General features: G+C 33.6%; 2 protein-coding genes across 2 annotated transcripts; one reads left to right on the plus strand and one right to left on the minus strand.

The window, feature by feature from the left end:
• Positions 1–223: 223 nt before the first annotated feature.
• Positions 224–2,880, plus strand: LOC126966516 (putative nuclease HARBI1). Its single transcript, XM_050810636.1, has 2 exons — positions 224–850; positions 1,841–2,880. The coding sequence occupies exons 1-2, from the start codon at positions 443–445 to the stop codon at positions 2,648–2,650; spliced, it is 1,218 nt and encodes a 405-aa protein (XP_050666593.1). The 5' UTR covers positions 224–442; the 3' UTR covers positions 2,651–2,880.
• LOC126966531 (uncharacterized) lies at positions 866–2,999 on the minus strand. The gene is made up of 2 exons (XM_050810662.1): positions 2,673–2,999; positions 866–1,592 (listed from the first exon to the last, which is right to left on the minus strand). Exons 1-2 carry the CDS (start codon positions 2,997–2,999, stop codon positions 984–986), a joined length of 936 nt encoding a protein of 311 aa, XP_050666619.1. The 3' UTR covers positions 866–983.
• Between the last annotated feature and the right edge of the window lie 14,473 nt (positions 3,000–17,472).

Below are 17,472 nucleotides of genomic sequence, written 5' to 3' on the forward strand. Positions count from 1 at the left end.
ATCATATTCCTTATCATTCATCTTCCTTCCCTTTCATTTCCAAGTGCTGATCCGGCAAATGTTGTCTTGCCCTATAAAGTAAGTACCCGCTCATGACTGAAATATTTTTAGTGCGATTATATATCTTAACCCCCTTATTCATAATAGTCTGCTAACTTAAAGCATTGCTAATTCTCACTCTGTCTTCTTCTATTGACCTAAGTCAGAATGAGAAAAAACACTCCTTATGGTGCTCCCACATTGCCGTTATAAAATGTTTGTAAACATTTTATAACACCAAAACATTTACTAACAAATGTTAACAATTGTTGCACTTTGTTAGAAACTGTTACATGTTATAAGTGCTCCTACATTGATGGAAAATGTTTAAACATTTTATAACATCTAGTATTGGCTCGCAGTTTGGTTTCGCCTTCTGAGGGCTGAGGACGTCTACACGAAAATGGAAGAAGATTTGCTCATTGGAATAGCTTTTATTTTTTGTTTAAAAAAGAAGAAAAAGCGCTCTTATTGGATGCGCCAAACGCTAAAAGCTAGAGGAAAATATAGTGCCACAGACTATCTCAAGGATTTAGGTATTGATGGTTGCTTAAAAGATTTTATAAGAATGAACAGTTCCGAATTTGAATATCTACAAAATTTAATTGGGGCAAAAATAGGCAAACGAGACACTACATTTAGAAAATCTGTAAGTGTGACGGAAAGACTTGCGGTAACGTTAAGATTTTTGGCAACTGGTAGCAGTTATAAAAGTCTTGGAAATGTGTTCAAGTTGTCAGACCAAGTGATATCTATTATCGTACCAGAAGTGTGCGAGGCTCTCAATGAGGTTTTAAAGGAATACATACAGGTAAGTCAAACAACATTTTTAATTATTTTTTTATTTACTTTTAATATGATCTAATCTAATCATACTTTAGGTAGGTACCTATCTTACCTTACTAATAATTTTTTTAATACTTAACAAACCAAACATGTATTTTTTAATTTTTGATTGATTCCAACAAATCGTTTAATGATTGGGTCGAATCTTGGCTTGATTCCGATAAATTAGACGGACTCTGTGTTCTTGCGCTGGTACGAGTATGTGTCCTGGAGTTATCCGAAGAACTGGTTTCAAATGAAGCCGAGGGACTCGGTGCGGTGTAGTATCCTCTCGAGCTACAGTCAGCATTATTTTCCGAAAAAGTGGATAGATTTGGTTCAGAGTTGTATCCCCAGGAACTACTAGCGGTTGGGTCTGTAAAGGTTGTTGGAAAATCATATTGTCCCATTGTCGCATTGTACAAAATATTGTTAATGTGATGTTGAGCAGTATTCTTAGCATGACTGTTTTTTATTTGTTTCAGTTTCATCGAGACATACTCTCCAAATGCGTCATTTTCATCCCTGCTTTTTCTAGATTCGTACATTCTTTGTAAAATATTTACAGCTTCTTGTTGTGTTGGATCTTGTTCTACTTCAGGCCGTCTTCTTTTCCGAAATGGTTTTGGGGTGGCGAAAGGCGTGCCCGTAGTTTCATCAGTGACAGTATTTCCTGTTTCGTTCAAACTGAGAGTGTTTTCTGAAGCAATTCTGTTTTCTTCGTTACCCTGAAAGAATAGAACTAAACGATAATTTCAAGTTATAGGCGCGTCAAATTAGCTAAAATTGTAAAAAAATCTATAACCGCGATTTTCTTTTTCTATTACTTAACAACCCTTAACTGAAATCATATTTTTTTATAGTGTATTCTATTAATATTTCATACTTAATAAAAATATCCAATAAAATTTGTTAGAATAACGAGTTATAAATTTATTTTTCGCGCCTATTTCTTAATCTTCTATTTTTGTTCCAGATACCAACAACACCTCAAGAGTGGCTACACGTGGCAAATTCATTTGAAGAAAAATGGAATTTCCCAAATTGCTTAGGAAGTATCGATGGAAAGCACGTAGCCATACAAAAGCCAATTGATAGCGGCAGTGAATATTACAACTATAAAGGATTTTACAGCGTTGTACTTTTAGCGATAGTGGACGCAGAATACAACTTTCTGTACGTGAATATTGGCTGCCAAGGACGCATAAGTGATGGCGGAGTTTTCGCAAACACAAAATTTCGAAATAAAATTAACGACAATAGTTTAAAAATACCCAGTGACAGCTCACTACCAGGCAGAAACAAACCTCTTCCTTATGTGTTCGTAACAGATGATGCGTTCCCTTTACAAAAACACTTATTAAAACCTTTTCCAGGACCACAGGATAGCAATTCTAAGGAAAGAATCTTCAGTTATAGACTGAGTCGTGCGAGGAGAACAGTAGAGAACGCATTTGGGATTTTGTCAGCCAGATTTAGAGTTTTACGAACTACAATATTATTAGATCCAGAAAAAACTACTACTTTAATTATGACATGCGTGCTACTGCATAATTTTATAAGAAAAACTGAATCGAGCATGATTTACGCTCCATCTCAATACTATGATGGAGATGACATAGTAACTGGTACACGTATCGATGGACAATGGAGATTAGAACAGCAGCAATTAACACCACTTGAAGCATGTGAATCCCTGACAGATGATGGGAAAGAAATAAGAAAAGAATTCGCAGAATATTTTTCAAATGAAGGGTTTTTGGACTGGGCATCTAAATATTATTAAAAGACGTTAAAATAAAACTCACCTGCAACCCTCCATCGACAGTTAAACTTGGAATATTTTTGCCTTTAAGGAACATGAGTTTTTTAAATGCAAACCATTTACTTGACTCATTAGCTCCTGCACCAGATTTATTAGATTTACATTCTCGGTTAAATTGACCTACGAGTGATCGAATCTTTTTTTCAATTACTTTTTTATCCATATTAAATTCACTGGCAATTTCCATCCAAGCATCGTGTTTTTTATTTCGGTCTTTGTAGCTCTCTGACATCGTGTTCCATAGTACTTCTCTTGCTTGAAACATTTCAATCAGTTTGTAAACATCATCGTTATTCCAATTACCGGACATATTTTATTGCTTGGCGCACGCGCAACCACTAATACACACGCACAGCGATGCACGCTGACACAAAGGAACTGACAAGCGAGACACCACGCGCAGCGACCTGCGTACTCTAACCCCCACCGCACCGCACCGCCTATCCCGCCATCACCCTTATAAAATGTTTACAAACAAAAGATAACACATTTTACTAACATTACTAAACATTTTCTAACATGAAAATTTATTTGTGATTAAATGTTTGCTAACAAATGTTTACTAACGTTATTAAACATTTTCTAACGGCAATGTGGGAGCACCATTAGCGGCTGTTTAAAGTTAGCGGACCATTATGAATAACGGGGTATATCTTTAAGTGAGCAATTCTTGTATTCTTATCTTATCTTTGTATATATATATTTAGTATATAGGGGATTTGGGGGGCGATAAATCGATCTAGCTAATAAAAAAAATAGTTGTATTCGTGTTTTAATGAGAAACAGCTACAATAACATCAGAATACGAAGGTAAATTTCGCCACTATATATAAGACTTTAATGGCTCAGATGGGACATTGGGTGATCTAGAAAGCAGAAGACCCGGGTTCGAATCCGGATGTTCCTATTAGTTTTGTTTTTTGTTCAAGTTTTGTATATTCTTAATAATCCGAACAAGGCTCGGCCGTCCGCATATTTATTATTAGTACATAATATATATATATAGGTATATATAATATAATGTATAATATTATACAATGCGTTTGTCCCTTCATTTAATAAATATAATATGTATAATAAGTACCTATGTTTTTTATATAAGCATGGAAGAGAAATACTTACGTATTTTAGTTTAAATTATATTTTTTTTAATGTCTACATACTAACCTATGTTAAGTATTAATTGTAGGTATTTGGAAGATACGTTCATATATTTTTTACATATAATCAAAATAATATTTGATTATTACAAACTAGCGTCCCGCTCCAGCTTCGCACGGGTATAAAATATATAGCCTATGTCATTCACTGAAAAAATGATTAAAATCGATCCAGTAGTTTTGATTTATTCATTACTGCCCGTGGCCCGCGCGCGTTAAATTTATAGTAAAACAATTCTTCTTTCCCTAAACCATGAACTTTTACTGCTATCTTTGGAATATCTAAATTCATACACTATATTTTTACTTATTTACTTTTTTACATATTTATTTTATGTTTACATAGTATAAAACAAAGTCGCTTTCTCTGTCCCTATGTCCGTATGTATGCTTAAATCTTTAAAACTACGCAACGGATTTTGATGTGTTTTTTTTGTGCCTATAATCTTCTTGTACTATTATATCCTTTATAATACTTTCGCGCAATACGCAAAGACCAATAATAATAATATATAAATAATATATATCCTATACCCGTGGCTTGGCTCTCGTTGAAATCGTTAAATAATTTGTGAAATATCAGAGAGTATAGAAATGAGTTTCTTGCTAATTCTTTTCATTAGCTCAATCCTTTACGAAGTAGCGGTAGATTCGAAAAAAATATATATATTTGTAATCCCGTAAGAATGGCGAATTAAGTTATTTTTGTTAAACCAGCTATGTAAATCATACAAAGCTGGTTTAACACAACTTCGTCCGATCACTGCTAAATTCAAAGTGCTATAGGGAGAACCGCGGCCTCCGACGCGCTGTTTATAGGCACGCTCCCGCCGACCCGGCCAGCCGGAACCGCCGCAAATGCTACGTCCTGCAATTTTTAAATCTGTAATATCTTCGAAAATATTCATTTAAATCATATGCTGTAAAGTATAATATAATATAGTAATTAATTAGATAAGGATTAATGCTGTATTGGTTAAAATCGCTTCGAAAATTAGCCATTATTTGCCGTAAAAAGTAAATGACAAAAAAATGTTATTGTGGGATATTCATAAGTGCCGAGAAGAGTATTCATGAGATATATATATATACCATAGCGGAAGTTTTCTGTAGACATTTTCAATATGTACAATACTTAGTACATTATTTTTTTTGATAAATCTCAAATGCGTTTGCAATGTAAGCGGAAAAAATTTAATTATTTACGACATCACATTAGAAACCTCAAAAATAACAGTATTTCTCCACTATTTAATGGATGTCATTATACATATAAACCTTCCTCTTCAATCACTCTATCTAATAAAAAAGCCCTCATCTAAATCCGTTGCGTAGTTTTAAAGATTTAAGCATACATAGGGATATAGGGACAGAGAAAGCGACTTTGTTTTATATTATGTAGTGATATCTTACAATTGCTTATAATATTTTAGACATCTTTAGTAAACCTCCTGGTTCTAAGATTAGTCGGTTTTTTGGATTTTTTAATTATTGTTCTAAATATTTAGTCAAATTCTTGCTTAAGTCTAGTTATTCTATCAAGCTTGTTTAAAATATTTTTTTTTAGTTCTGCAAAGGCAACAGCTAATAATTGATGCATAAGATAAGGAAACATAAATCGTTCGAGTTCATAATAGGCCTCCACCTTAATCGTAGTTTGCAATATTTAAATTAATCACAAAATATAAACTGGCTCAGGGTCTTATTTGACAATGACAATTAGATCTGTCAACGTAAAGATTAGATAGACAGCTGGACAGAGATATTAACACAAACCGAAGGAGTACATTAATGAAAGAAGTTTAATTATCCATTCGATATTTTTTTGTGATAAGTACATGGACAGACAGTAATGAAATGCGTTAGTGATACATAACTTCATTGGAAATGGGTAGGCATGTATAAAAATTGCACAGAGAAATCGCGATGTCTCCATAGTACCAGGAGAACATAAAGTTGTTCAGCCCTAAGTCTATCATAACAACTCCAAATCTGGCCCGTGATTTGTCCGCTCGCAAATTCGGAGCAACGACCGTCGCCACTCTCAGATGCAAAGCGCTACAAATACACGTTTTATTTCGCTACTTGCCTAACCAGTGGCCACGCCATAAAGAGAAATTACTTCTTTTTATGTTGCCTTAGTCGAAATAATTGTCTGTGTTGGTTGTCTACAAATTAAATTGCGAAATTTTTATTTAATCATTTGAATAGCTGGCGTTTCATTGAGATTGCAGTAATTATATACCTGCGTTTATAACGCAACTATTTAATTGTCAATTAATGTAATTACTTTACTTCCATTTGCATCTCAAACATCTGTTTCTCTTTTTAACAACACAATTTAAATATTATAATCAAGATATATACAATACTATAGTGTTTTCAAACTCTGTTGTGGTTCTGGCCTCCTTTTTCATATCAGTACTGCACAAACTTTGCATAGTATAAAAAATGTACCAAAATTAAGTTACTAACTTAAACTGGTCTTAATTGACAATAATTGATGGAATTAATCGTTTCTTCATTAACAGGAGCACTCGTTTAACTTTCAAAATTAAACGTGCCTCTTTGTCTATGGCCCAAGGGTTTTTAATTCCAAATCTATTTATTTATTTATATAAATAAAAGTAGTTTAGCTAACAGAACATACACGTCTGTAGGTATTTAAGTTCAATGTAAATAGCGTACTTAATGTTCTGATTTTCATATAACAAAATAAATATCTAAAAAAAATAATGAATGAAGGAATGTGATGATACCTAAATTATTTAAAGTAATTCTTACTAAAACAAGTTATCTATAAAAGATTTTAAACACAATACGTGTTGCTATACTATGACCAAATAAATATCGAGTTTTTATTTTTACGGAATATTTATCAAAATATAGAAGGTATTAGAATTTTTTAGGCAGAGAGAATGTACCTACTTGGTTTTAAGAACTTTTTATGAAGACTCGCCGTTAGAATTTGTTTATTTTATAAATAGTCAATAAGTCATGAAACCCTGTTTTCCAAGTTAGTTAATCGGTTGGATTGTTCGTATGTTCATAACGGCGGACAATAGCAAGTTTACCGTTCAAATACCATCATTTTGATAATTATATTCTTACATTTTCCTTTGACGCTACATAAATGTTCGCTCACATAAAATTCTTCACACCTACCAAGAGCTTGAAAGTTTGGGAAAGATTTTAAATGTGATAGAGGCTGTTCACACTTCTTTCAGGTTCCCTGTAACTGTAAACGGTAACTATAATAATGCTTCTACGAATATGCTTTTGTTTGGTTTACCCTTTTGCTTAGATATATTGCTTGTGATCTGCATATTAATATTAGTTTAAGAAAAGTTTGAAAGTATAATAGTAAAATATTAATAATTTTTAGCCCCATAGTACAGACAATACATACATATGATCATTGATGACTCAGAAACAATCACTCAAATTCATCAAAGAAATGTTTGCTTTTGCCGGGATTTAAACCCCAGCTTAAAGAGATCACTGGGATATGAGATCGACAAACTATATTTCAAGTAGAAAGTCATATTATTTTTGTTGAATATATTCCATTATTATTTGAATACACGTACACACACTACTAGAGACTATTGCAATATTAAACAAGTAAAAGAACAATAAACACTCTATATTATATTAAAGTTAATTAAAATTTATATAATATTTCATTTCAGCCAGAAGACGTCCACTGCTGCACTAAAGCTTCCCCGAAAGACGCCACGACGATCGGCCCTGCGCTGCCCTCATCCAACCTACTCCGGATCTTGACCAGATCGTCGGTCGGTCGCAACTATTTGGGCTAATTCGGTGATTATGATTCTCCTACGGATCCGTAGGAGATCCTCATTTCTGATTCGATCTCGCGGGGAAACTCCGAGCATAGTCATCTCCATTGATTGCCCTCTGAGCGACAATATATATTTTTAACTTTGCGTATTCTTAAAATAGCTGGATTCTACATATACCCATTACCTTGCCCCTATGTACAGGTAACGGGTTTGTGATCATAAAATTCACCACAAAAGCCTCCTGTATGCGGGATGATAGGTTAACTTTAATTGTACATTCAGCGGTAAAATACATGTTCATTCTTTTTTAAATATAACTCGAGCAAGTAATATTTGTTAATAAGATAAGTAATAATAACCGTAGTGAAATAAAATATATATTTACTCAACAGAAAAATGTATCAGAATATTAGAAAATATTTAGCAGATGGATTCATGTACATATCTTATTAAACACAAAATTTTAACTCTTACTTCAATTAACATCCTAGAAGCATGTAAATTTGTTAAAAAACATTCGGACTTCAGGATACTCATCACTACCAAATAACAAGCGAAATAATAGAAATTTAAACAAATTAAAAATTCCCCAAAAAAGTATGTCATTAGTGTCATCGAGCCCTCACCTCATGGCAATAAAAATTTATAATCACATCCCAAACGATATTAAAAATAAAGAGAAGCCTTCCCTATTTAAAAGACATCTTAAAAATTTCTTAGTTTCTAAATGCTTCTACGATTTATCTGAATTTTTTAATTACACTAAGTGTGAGAATTTGTTATAATGGTCTGTATTTTTAATACATAAGAATGTATAAGACTTATTTATTTTACATATAACATTGCTGTGCCCTTGCAGGGCGTCAATATTGTCTACCCATTAATACCTACCACCCTATTGTAAAATGTGACATGCAATAAAATATTTTGATTTGATTTGATTAATATAATTACTAATTATTATGAGTTATTTATGTAAATTTAAACAAAATGGTCAAATTGTAAGTGAACGCATTTACTTAATATTGTTTAATATTATGTAGAACATCCTTTTTCTTATTTGGTAGAGTTCTCGTGACAGGCATCGTTATACTTGCTTAATCGCCAATGCTTGTGGTGGCGACGTGGGGCGGGTCATTCCCTCTAGCTAATAAAAGGCGTGCATAATGCCTTTACCTATTTACGGGATGTGTGGATTGATTGTATTTATCTACTGTACTCAATAACCTTTTATGTTTTTACATATTAATTTACTATATTTTTTACTTAGTACTTGACGTTTGTGTATTTATTGTAATTGAAATTATTTGTAAATTGCATTGGGAAGAATTTGTAATATTCCTAATTTGTTTTGAAAAGAGCAACCTTGAGAGATTCTTGCTCGCTCTTCTATTAGGAAATCTGGCTTCAGAAAAAATTACATCCATTATCATTCTATTTCACCCGGAAGACGTCCATTGCTGGACAAAGGCCTCCCCGAAAGATCGCCATGACCATCGGACCTGTGCTGCCCTCGTCCAAGGTATCTTGAACAGATCGTCGGTTCATCTTGTGGGGGGCCTACCAACACTACGTCTTCCAGTACGTGGTCGTTATTCGAGGACTTTACTGCCACAACGGCCATCTGTCCGTCGAATTTTGTGCCCTGCCCACTGCCACTTCAGTTTCGCAATCATCTGTACTATGTCAGTGACTTTGGTTCTCATACAGATCTTCTCATTTTTTTTTTTCTGGAATTACAAAAAAAAAATTTGTATTTGTTTTGATAAAGTTTCTGTAATAAATTAGTTATTTTAGTTTTGAAAAATAAAATATATAAGCTATAAGTTTAAGAAAATTATTGGGGCGGATTTTTTTCCGGTGCCCAGGGGCGGCATTAATTTTAAATCCGGCCCTGCTGTCATTACATCTTCGAACCTTTTGTGGTAGAATAAGATGTCATATTGAAGCCTGAGTGTAGCGACTAGGGATAGCAATAACTTAGATCATTTATACGTTTAGATAGAGCGTAATCACTGTAACACAAAAGTAACAGGTTGAAGTTGGTTATCAAAATTTTCTGACGTCTGTGACATTCGTTTTTTTTTTAGTTTCTTCGTCCATTATTAGGATAGGCAAAGGCTTCAGCCGTACAGCCGTATTCGTTATTTAAGGATTAATTTTCAAAACCGTCGTTGCAAGATTTTTACATTATTGTTCATTCTACAAACGTACGAGGTATAGCACGAGGAATAAAACTTTCTTGCGTGCATACTTAAGTACACACACACTTTTTTGAAGGAAAGCAACGATCCTGTGATTCCTCTGCTGTTTCAGGAGAATTTGGGCGGCGTTAAGGTTATATGTTCTTAATTTTTTGTATTAAACAGGCTATTTGAGGAAAACAGTAGGTACGTCGAGTGTTGTATATCTACTTATAGGGTGCACTATGTGTTTTTGTCCGTCATATAAATCCTAAAAGTCAAAGAACAATTGCATGTTTCTACTTTTCGTGATCTGCCCAATGCAATAATGTTCTCTAGGGTAGGTACTTTCATACATTCTGTAACAATTTTTTGCCATTTTTTATGTTTGACCCATACCAGGTGCCCATTGTCATATGAATTTACCATTTGTTTGTTATGCTTCTTCTTTTTATGACAATAAGGGACGAGACGAGCAGGACGTTCAGGTTGTGGTTATTAATACACCCTGCCTATTACTATGCAGTGACGCTCAGGATTCTTGAAAAACCCAAAAACTCTGAGCGGCACTACAATTACGCTCTTCACCTTGAGACATAATCAAAGTCAAATAAACATTATTCAATTAGGCTTTAAATATGCGCTTTTGAATCTACATAACAATTTATTTTATAAATTACTGAATTCACCATATGTTCCTAAAGGGTGCACTCTTTTCAATACAGTATTCTGTAATATACATAACAATTTAGTAAGGTGTTGCAACCAATATATGAGTAGTGTTTAAATTATATAAATTATTTCATAAAAAGTAATAAATAATTAACTGTATGAATATAAACTATCGTATATTACATACATTAACCTTTGGAGCTTAAAATATTTGTGTAAGGATGCTTCGTGAACATAAAGGTCGTGATTACTGTCACAATTAGTAATTGCATCCAATAATACAATGATTCGCTAACTATAACAGGTTGACCTGGCACCACTAGCAGCACCCGTTCACGAGTTGACACATGGACCAGCCATCGTTCCCCTCGCACATATTTGAGGGAAGAAGACGACCCGGCACACGACTTCTACACACACTATTCAGTGAGCATGATGAACCATGTTATAGCATATCTAATAAGATATAACTTACATTTGCCCAGTTATGCTTATACATTACTGCTTCACGGCAGAAATAGGAGCCGTTGTGGTACCTATAATCTATCCGGCATCCTGTGCAAAGGAGCCTCCCACTTGTATAGTCCTTCCTTATTATTATTAGGTATTTTCATTGGCTGGTGCCCATGTTGCACAACCACACGTCATGGCTGGGAGTATGCAGGTGTAGTGAACGATACTTCTGGTATTGACGCGTTTTTCTTAATCTCTTTTAGGGACCAATATCCTTCATCATCCATCTGTGGTTTCCATGCTATATTTGTACTGTTTTGTATTTTCTTTGAGGGAGTATTTTAGGGATGTTAAAAAATAATCGATTTTTATTTAAATCGATTATTATTTTCTATAAAACGATTTTTTTATCGATTTTTATAGTGATATTAATCGATTTTTAGTTAATTGATGATATAAATTACGTGTTTAAATCGATTTTCAGAAACACTCGACCATAACATAGTTGTTCAGGATTTTTGCTGGTCCTTTTAAGTATTTTATTTAAATACAAGTCAAATGTAAAATAAGACTGGACATTTGTGACAATAATTATTATTTTATTGTTTAAAGTGGAAGATTAAGTTTAGTTTTTGAGACTATAGAGTATTCTTTTAGTTTTCTTAATTCACTTTTTAAGTATTTTACATTAAAATTAGTCAAGTTAAAACTAGGACTTTACATTTATGGCAATTATTTTTATGTGATTTATATTTTAGTTTTTGAGACAATAAGTTTGTCATTTTGTTGGGATGCTTAACATTTCATTTTTATTATAACAAATAAAACGTTTGATAGTACTAAAATTTGTATCATCTATTTGGTTTCCTACTTCCTTACCTTGAAATTTGAAGGGAACATTGCCTATGATTTTTATTTTTGAATTGGTTATTTTTTTAATCATATGATTTTATTTGATTTTTAACCTGATAAATATTTAATATGAATCTCTTTGGATTATTATTGCAATATGAAAAACATATACTTTTAAATAATAAAAAAACTATTTTTGCAGAAATCGATTATCTATTGTTATTATAAATATCGATTTTTGACAAATCGATTAATTTTGAATACAGAAAAATCGATTTTTATTTAATCGATTATTTTCCATTACTATCACATCCCTAGAGTATTTCTAGGGAAAATTATCTGTCCAATATTATTCGCACGCTGTTTATTTCAATCGGTGAACTTGAATTACTTGTCATCAGCTTAGTTTTTGTTGCGTTCATCTGCACGCCCACCTATATGTTCATAAGTTACAATAAATTACTAAGAAAATACATTAAATCCAACAAAGTAATTTGAATACAAGGACAAAAAGTAAAAAGTGTTTGTCAGCAGCGACATCTGTTGGTGCTCTCGTGAATCACACAATATTTAATATGTACCTAACTATAAAAATCTAAATAAACAGATTCATATGCATGTTACCGAGACCTAAAAATAGTTTTAAGAACTTTTTTCCTGTTTGTGCTCGTTCATATCACAAATGGTATAATTTGGTATTTGATTATTATTTCGAGATAAGTCGACGGAGCGACGATCTGGTCAAGATAGCCAAGATGCGTTGGACGAGGGCAGCGCAGGAGCGATCGTCGAGGGGATCTTTGTGGGAGGCCTTTGTGCAGCAGTGGACGTCTTCCAGCTGATGATGATGATGACTGTATTGTACTTTATGTTCTTAAACTTTTATTATCGCGGAACTTTAACATACTTATTACACACCTATTATGACGGGTACTTTGATGATTTGATGCCGATATTTCGATCCAATCGCATGAACCGTGGTCGCGACGGAATCCGCCATGCGATATGCGACCACAATATGCAATCGAAATGTCGGCAACAAATTAATAAAATATATACCGTGAGTACCTACCCTATTATATACAATTACTTAAAAAAGAGATGATAATATATTTTAAATAAGAAATATTTAGTTGAATGTTTTTAACATTTCGTTGCTTGAACTTATAATTCTCTAATATATTTTTCTTTTTAATTCCTATAGATAAATTCACGCCGCATTCCGAAGAGCTGTTTGACTTGATTCCTGCCGCTGAATTCCACCTTCGCACGACACGCCAAAAATTAGGATATCATACCACCATCTGCATGTGTGGCGTTCCTTCACAATGCGGTTTTCAAGGAACTTTCTTCCACGTACGATCAAGCTGTGGAATGAGCTTCCTTGTGCGGTGTTACCAGGACGATACAATATGGGTAACTCCAAAAAAAACATGCACAATTTATTAAGGGCCTGCAACGGCCTTGTAATTCCTATGGTGTTGCAAGAGAATATGGGCGGCGGTGATCACTTAACACCAGGTTTGCTCGTTAGTCCTCTCTTCCATAAAAAATAAAATGAAATAAAAGTAGCAAGATAAGCCAGATATTTTTTTTTTGAGAACTCTTAAGCAGTAAGCAAAAAAAGTGCACGTATGTAGAATCTATAAAATGAATCCTCAATATGGTAATCAATATTAATTTGGCAGTTGAAGTTATGAACAAATAATTAAGTAAGTGGAAATTGATAACAGTGGACTGCGGGCTTCAGTATTAGCAACCCGAATAATAGCTGAAAAGTAAAACGGAAAGGGACATGAATAGTATATACAAAAACGACTGCAAAAAATGTCAGTTCAATGTTGAATAAAACAACATGGAAACCGCGTTACAAATAGAATGTGATAAGTTATCGCGGGTCTTATCACGTTTGACGTCACTGTATGTACAACACATTGCGCATGTAACTAACTCTGTAATAAACATAAATATATCATTGTAATTTTTAATATTACTACAGTAATAATATATCAAAAAGATTGTGTGGTTTTATAAAACCACGGTAAAAGTGAAACATTATTTCACATTTTAAACATTTAACTAAAATTTTTTGGTATAAAAATCGCATTATCAATGTTAATTTTATACTTGGAAAATTGGAATGATAATGGGAAATAATAAAAACAAACAAAATAGCGTGGAGCACTGGCACAAATGAGTAATAGTCTATACACTACACGGTCAGCTGCTGCGAACTATAGGCGCCGCCCGACCGTCACGCGACATGCAACACACAGACTAAAAAGTTAGAGACGATGTAATAAAAGTTTCACTTTAAAAATCAATTCATGGCAATGCATTTCTGTAGAATTCAATTATTGGAGTGCATTCTGCATATTCAGCGTCGATATATCGAGCGACGTTCAGTTTTCCCTTGTCCAGTTCGTCACTTGGAAGAGAAGGCCTTATTGGCCTCTAAGAATTTTGAAGCTTGATGTAAGGTGAGACAGTACTTCAAGCCACCGCCTGCAACCAACCAGCTTCTTCCATTTGACCGCATACAACGAAGAGCGGCTCGAATCTTCGACGATCAAGTCATCTTCGATCGGCTTGAATCTTTGACTTGTGTAGAGATGTGGGCTCTGTTTGCATCTTCTTTCGAATATATAACGGGCAGTGCTCAAAGGAGTCTTTCGGTTTGATAACAGCAGACAAATCCCACCGACACACGTCACGTCAAAATTAGAATTGACGTTTGTGTTCAATCACGCGTTTTGTAAAAAATACTTGCCTCGCCCAGTCACTTTGTGGAATCAGCTGGATGCAGCTTACAAATTTTGACCATAACTTAAAGGCCTGTAACGACTCTCTTGATTTCGCGGATGTCCATGGGCAGTTGACACACAATTTCTGCTCACGTGTATTTCCTTACCCGTATGTCCCTTCTTATATAAAAAAATGAATATAAATAATTACTTGTATTTTTAATATAAATATTAATAAACGCTAGAAAACAACACTAGAAATAAGGGATTGCTTGTGACTCATTCTAAAAAGCTTTATAAGATACATAATAGCTTTAAGGGTAAATGTATACCCTTCTATAATAAAGTCCCAGCCACTGTTCAGGCATTATCTATAAATAAATTTAAATGTTTTATAAAAAAAATGGCTCTGTCGTAAATCCTATTACTCCACTGCTGAATATCTAAATGATCGGACAGTCTGGGACTAGATTGTGGTTATTTTATAGCGATAGAAATGACTGTACAATATTGTATATTTTTATTGAAAAGAGCGCAAAAAAAAGAATGCTGGGAGAGTTTCTTGCGCCGCTTCTTCTCCCTCAGAGCGCCATTTGTTTCCGAAGCGGTAGTAGTATCTAGTAGTTATCAGAAATGACATCAAAAAGAATTCCAAAGGAATCAATTTTGAGATAATAAATGCCTTTTTGTGCATTTTTATTGATCTAATTGGTATTAATTGATAAAGTTGATCGTATAGGAATCATTCATAGTTGATTTTAAGATATCTTTGTTTTAGAATTAATGTTATGATTCTTAAATCTTAGTTGATCTTTGCAAAGAGTTTCACTTCTTGCCATTCAAAGAACGTCGAGAAATATCTAATATCTTATGCAAGTTAAAAGTTATTGGCAATAATATTGCAGATCTCTTTAATAAAATAAATTTGAATGTTCCTTTGAAAATCTTTAAGATATAATTGTAATAATATATATTATGATATAAAGTTACAATATATTATACAAAGTCAACATAATAATATAAAGATAAATTTAGACTAATGGAGTAGGGTTAGCTTATGCTGATTGAAATAATGCATTGTGCAGCGCTGGTTTTCAGCCATCCCCAACCGCAAGGTGTTAAGGGATCCCCCCTTAACACCTTGCGGTATAAAGTAAAGCCTATATAGCCTTTTCCAGTGGGAGGCTCATAAACTACCACGCATTCAAAAGAGACTGCCTCAGACCTGAGAAGAATGGGCGCAAGAAACTCAGCGGGCTTTTTTTTTAAATATAAAATATGGATTACAATGTGATATCGTACAATAAACATTTATAATTAAAGAGCCTGAGGGTGTTCGCATTATTCCCAGTCCGTGGTATCATTAAGAAAATCGTTCATGCTATAGTAACCTTTCCCACACAAACGTTTTTTAACAATTCTTTTAAATTTCGTAACACATTTGTTTTGTACATTTGCTGGGATCATATTGTAGAAGCGTATACATCGCCCAACAAAAGACTTACTAACTCGACCCAACCGAGTAGTAGGCATAACAAGTTTATGTTTGGTCCTCGTGTCAACATTATGAAATTCTTCAATTTGCTTATGAACATACAGAACATTATCAAAAATGTATTGAGAAGCAACAGTCAAAATGTTTATTTCTTTAAAATTTTCTCTTAATGATTCTTTAGGAACTAGGTTATAAATCGCGCGAATAGCCCTCTTCTGTAGCACAAAGATGGTATTAATATCGGCCGCACTGCCCCATAACAATATACCATAGGACATAATACTATGAAAATAACTAAAGTATACTAATCTCGCCGTATCTATGTCAGTTAACCGTCTAATTTTCTTAATCGCATATGCTGCAGAACTAAGCCTATTCGCCAATCCTTCAATATTGGCGCTGTAAATTTAATATATTTGGTTTTATGATTATTTAACAATAAGTTAGTGGCGCTAAACCAGTACACGATGTCAGATAGAGCATTGTTTACTTCGTCATATAAAACTTGGCTTCGTTTCACTTTGAATATAAGTGAAGTGTCATCCGCAAACAATACCACCTTGCACGTGATGCCGGCTAGATTATGGATACCACAACGGTCTATGGTAGTTAGTGAAATTACTGTCTAGCTCTCCATACCCAGATAAAACCGTGAGGTATTCGTGATACTTATATAACAAAAATGTTATGCATAAAAAAAAAACATTTAGTCCCGGTATTGTGCATGATAAAAGAATTGGAATGTGTACATTAACTCAATAACATCATATACATGCACATACGTAGGTAGGCATTTGCTTGTTAGCGCTTGATAAATAACGAACACGTTATGTAGCGAGAGTTCATTTGGAGAGCGAAGCGAAAGGGTAACTGAGATTTATTTACCTGCAAATATCACAGCATCATACTGAACCTCCTATTATACATATGAGATATGCTGGCTGGATGATACTGACATCAAAAAGAAAGAAAGAAAGCCGTTTTCAAAACGTATAGTACACATAGGTAATAACACTTTGATTTCGTCTCTCACAAATAAAAATTTAAACAAATTGCCAACATGGGATCGAACGCAGCTTGAAAATAAGAAAGCAAGATAAATTGAGAATAACAAACATAAGAAAGAAAACAAAAATGGAAAGTGTGGAAAAATAAATTAAGCATCTAAAATGGCGTTGGACAGGACATTATAATAATAATAATAATAAAGACACACTTTTTACACAAATTATCTTGCCCCAAGTTAAGCATATATAGCCTGTGTTATGGGTTACAAGACAATGATATATTTAATACAATATACTTACTTAAACATACATAAATTCATATAAACATACATAAATACATTTAAGCATCCATGACTCGGAAACAAACATCCATATTCATCATATAAATGCTTGCACCTACCGGGATTCGAA

Source organism: Leptidea sinapis, chromosome 10 (genome assembly GCF_905404315.1).
Source record: "Leptidea sinapis chromosome 10, ilLepSina1.1, whole genome shotgun sequence".
NCBI lineage: Eukaryota > Metazoa > Arthropoda > Insecta > Lepidoptera > Pieridae > Leptidea > Leptidea sinapis.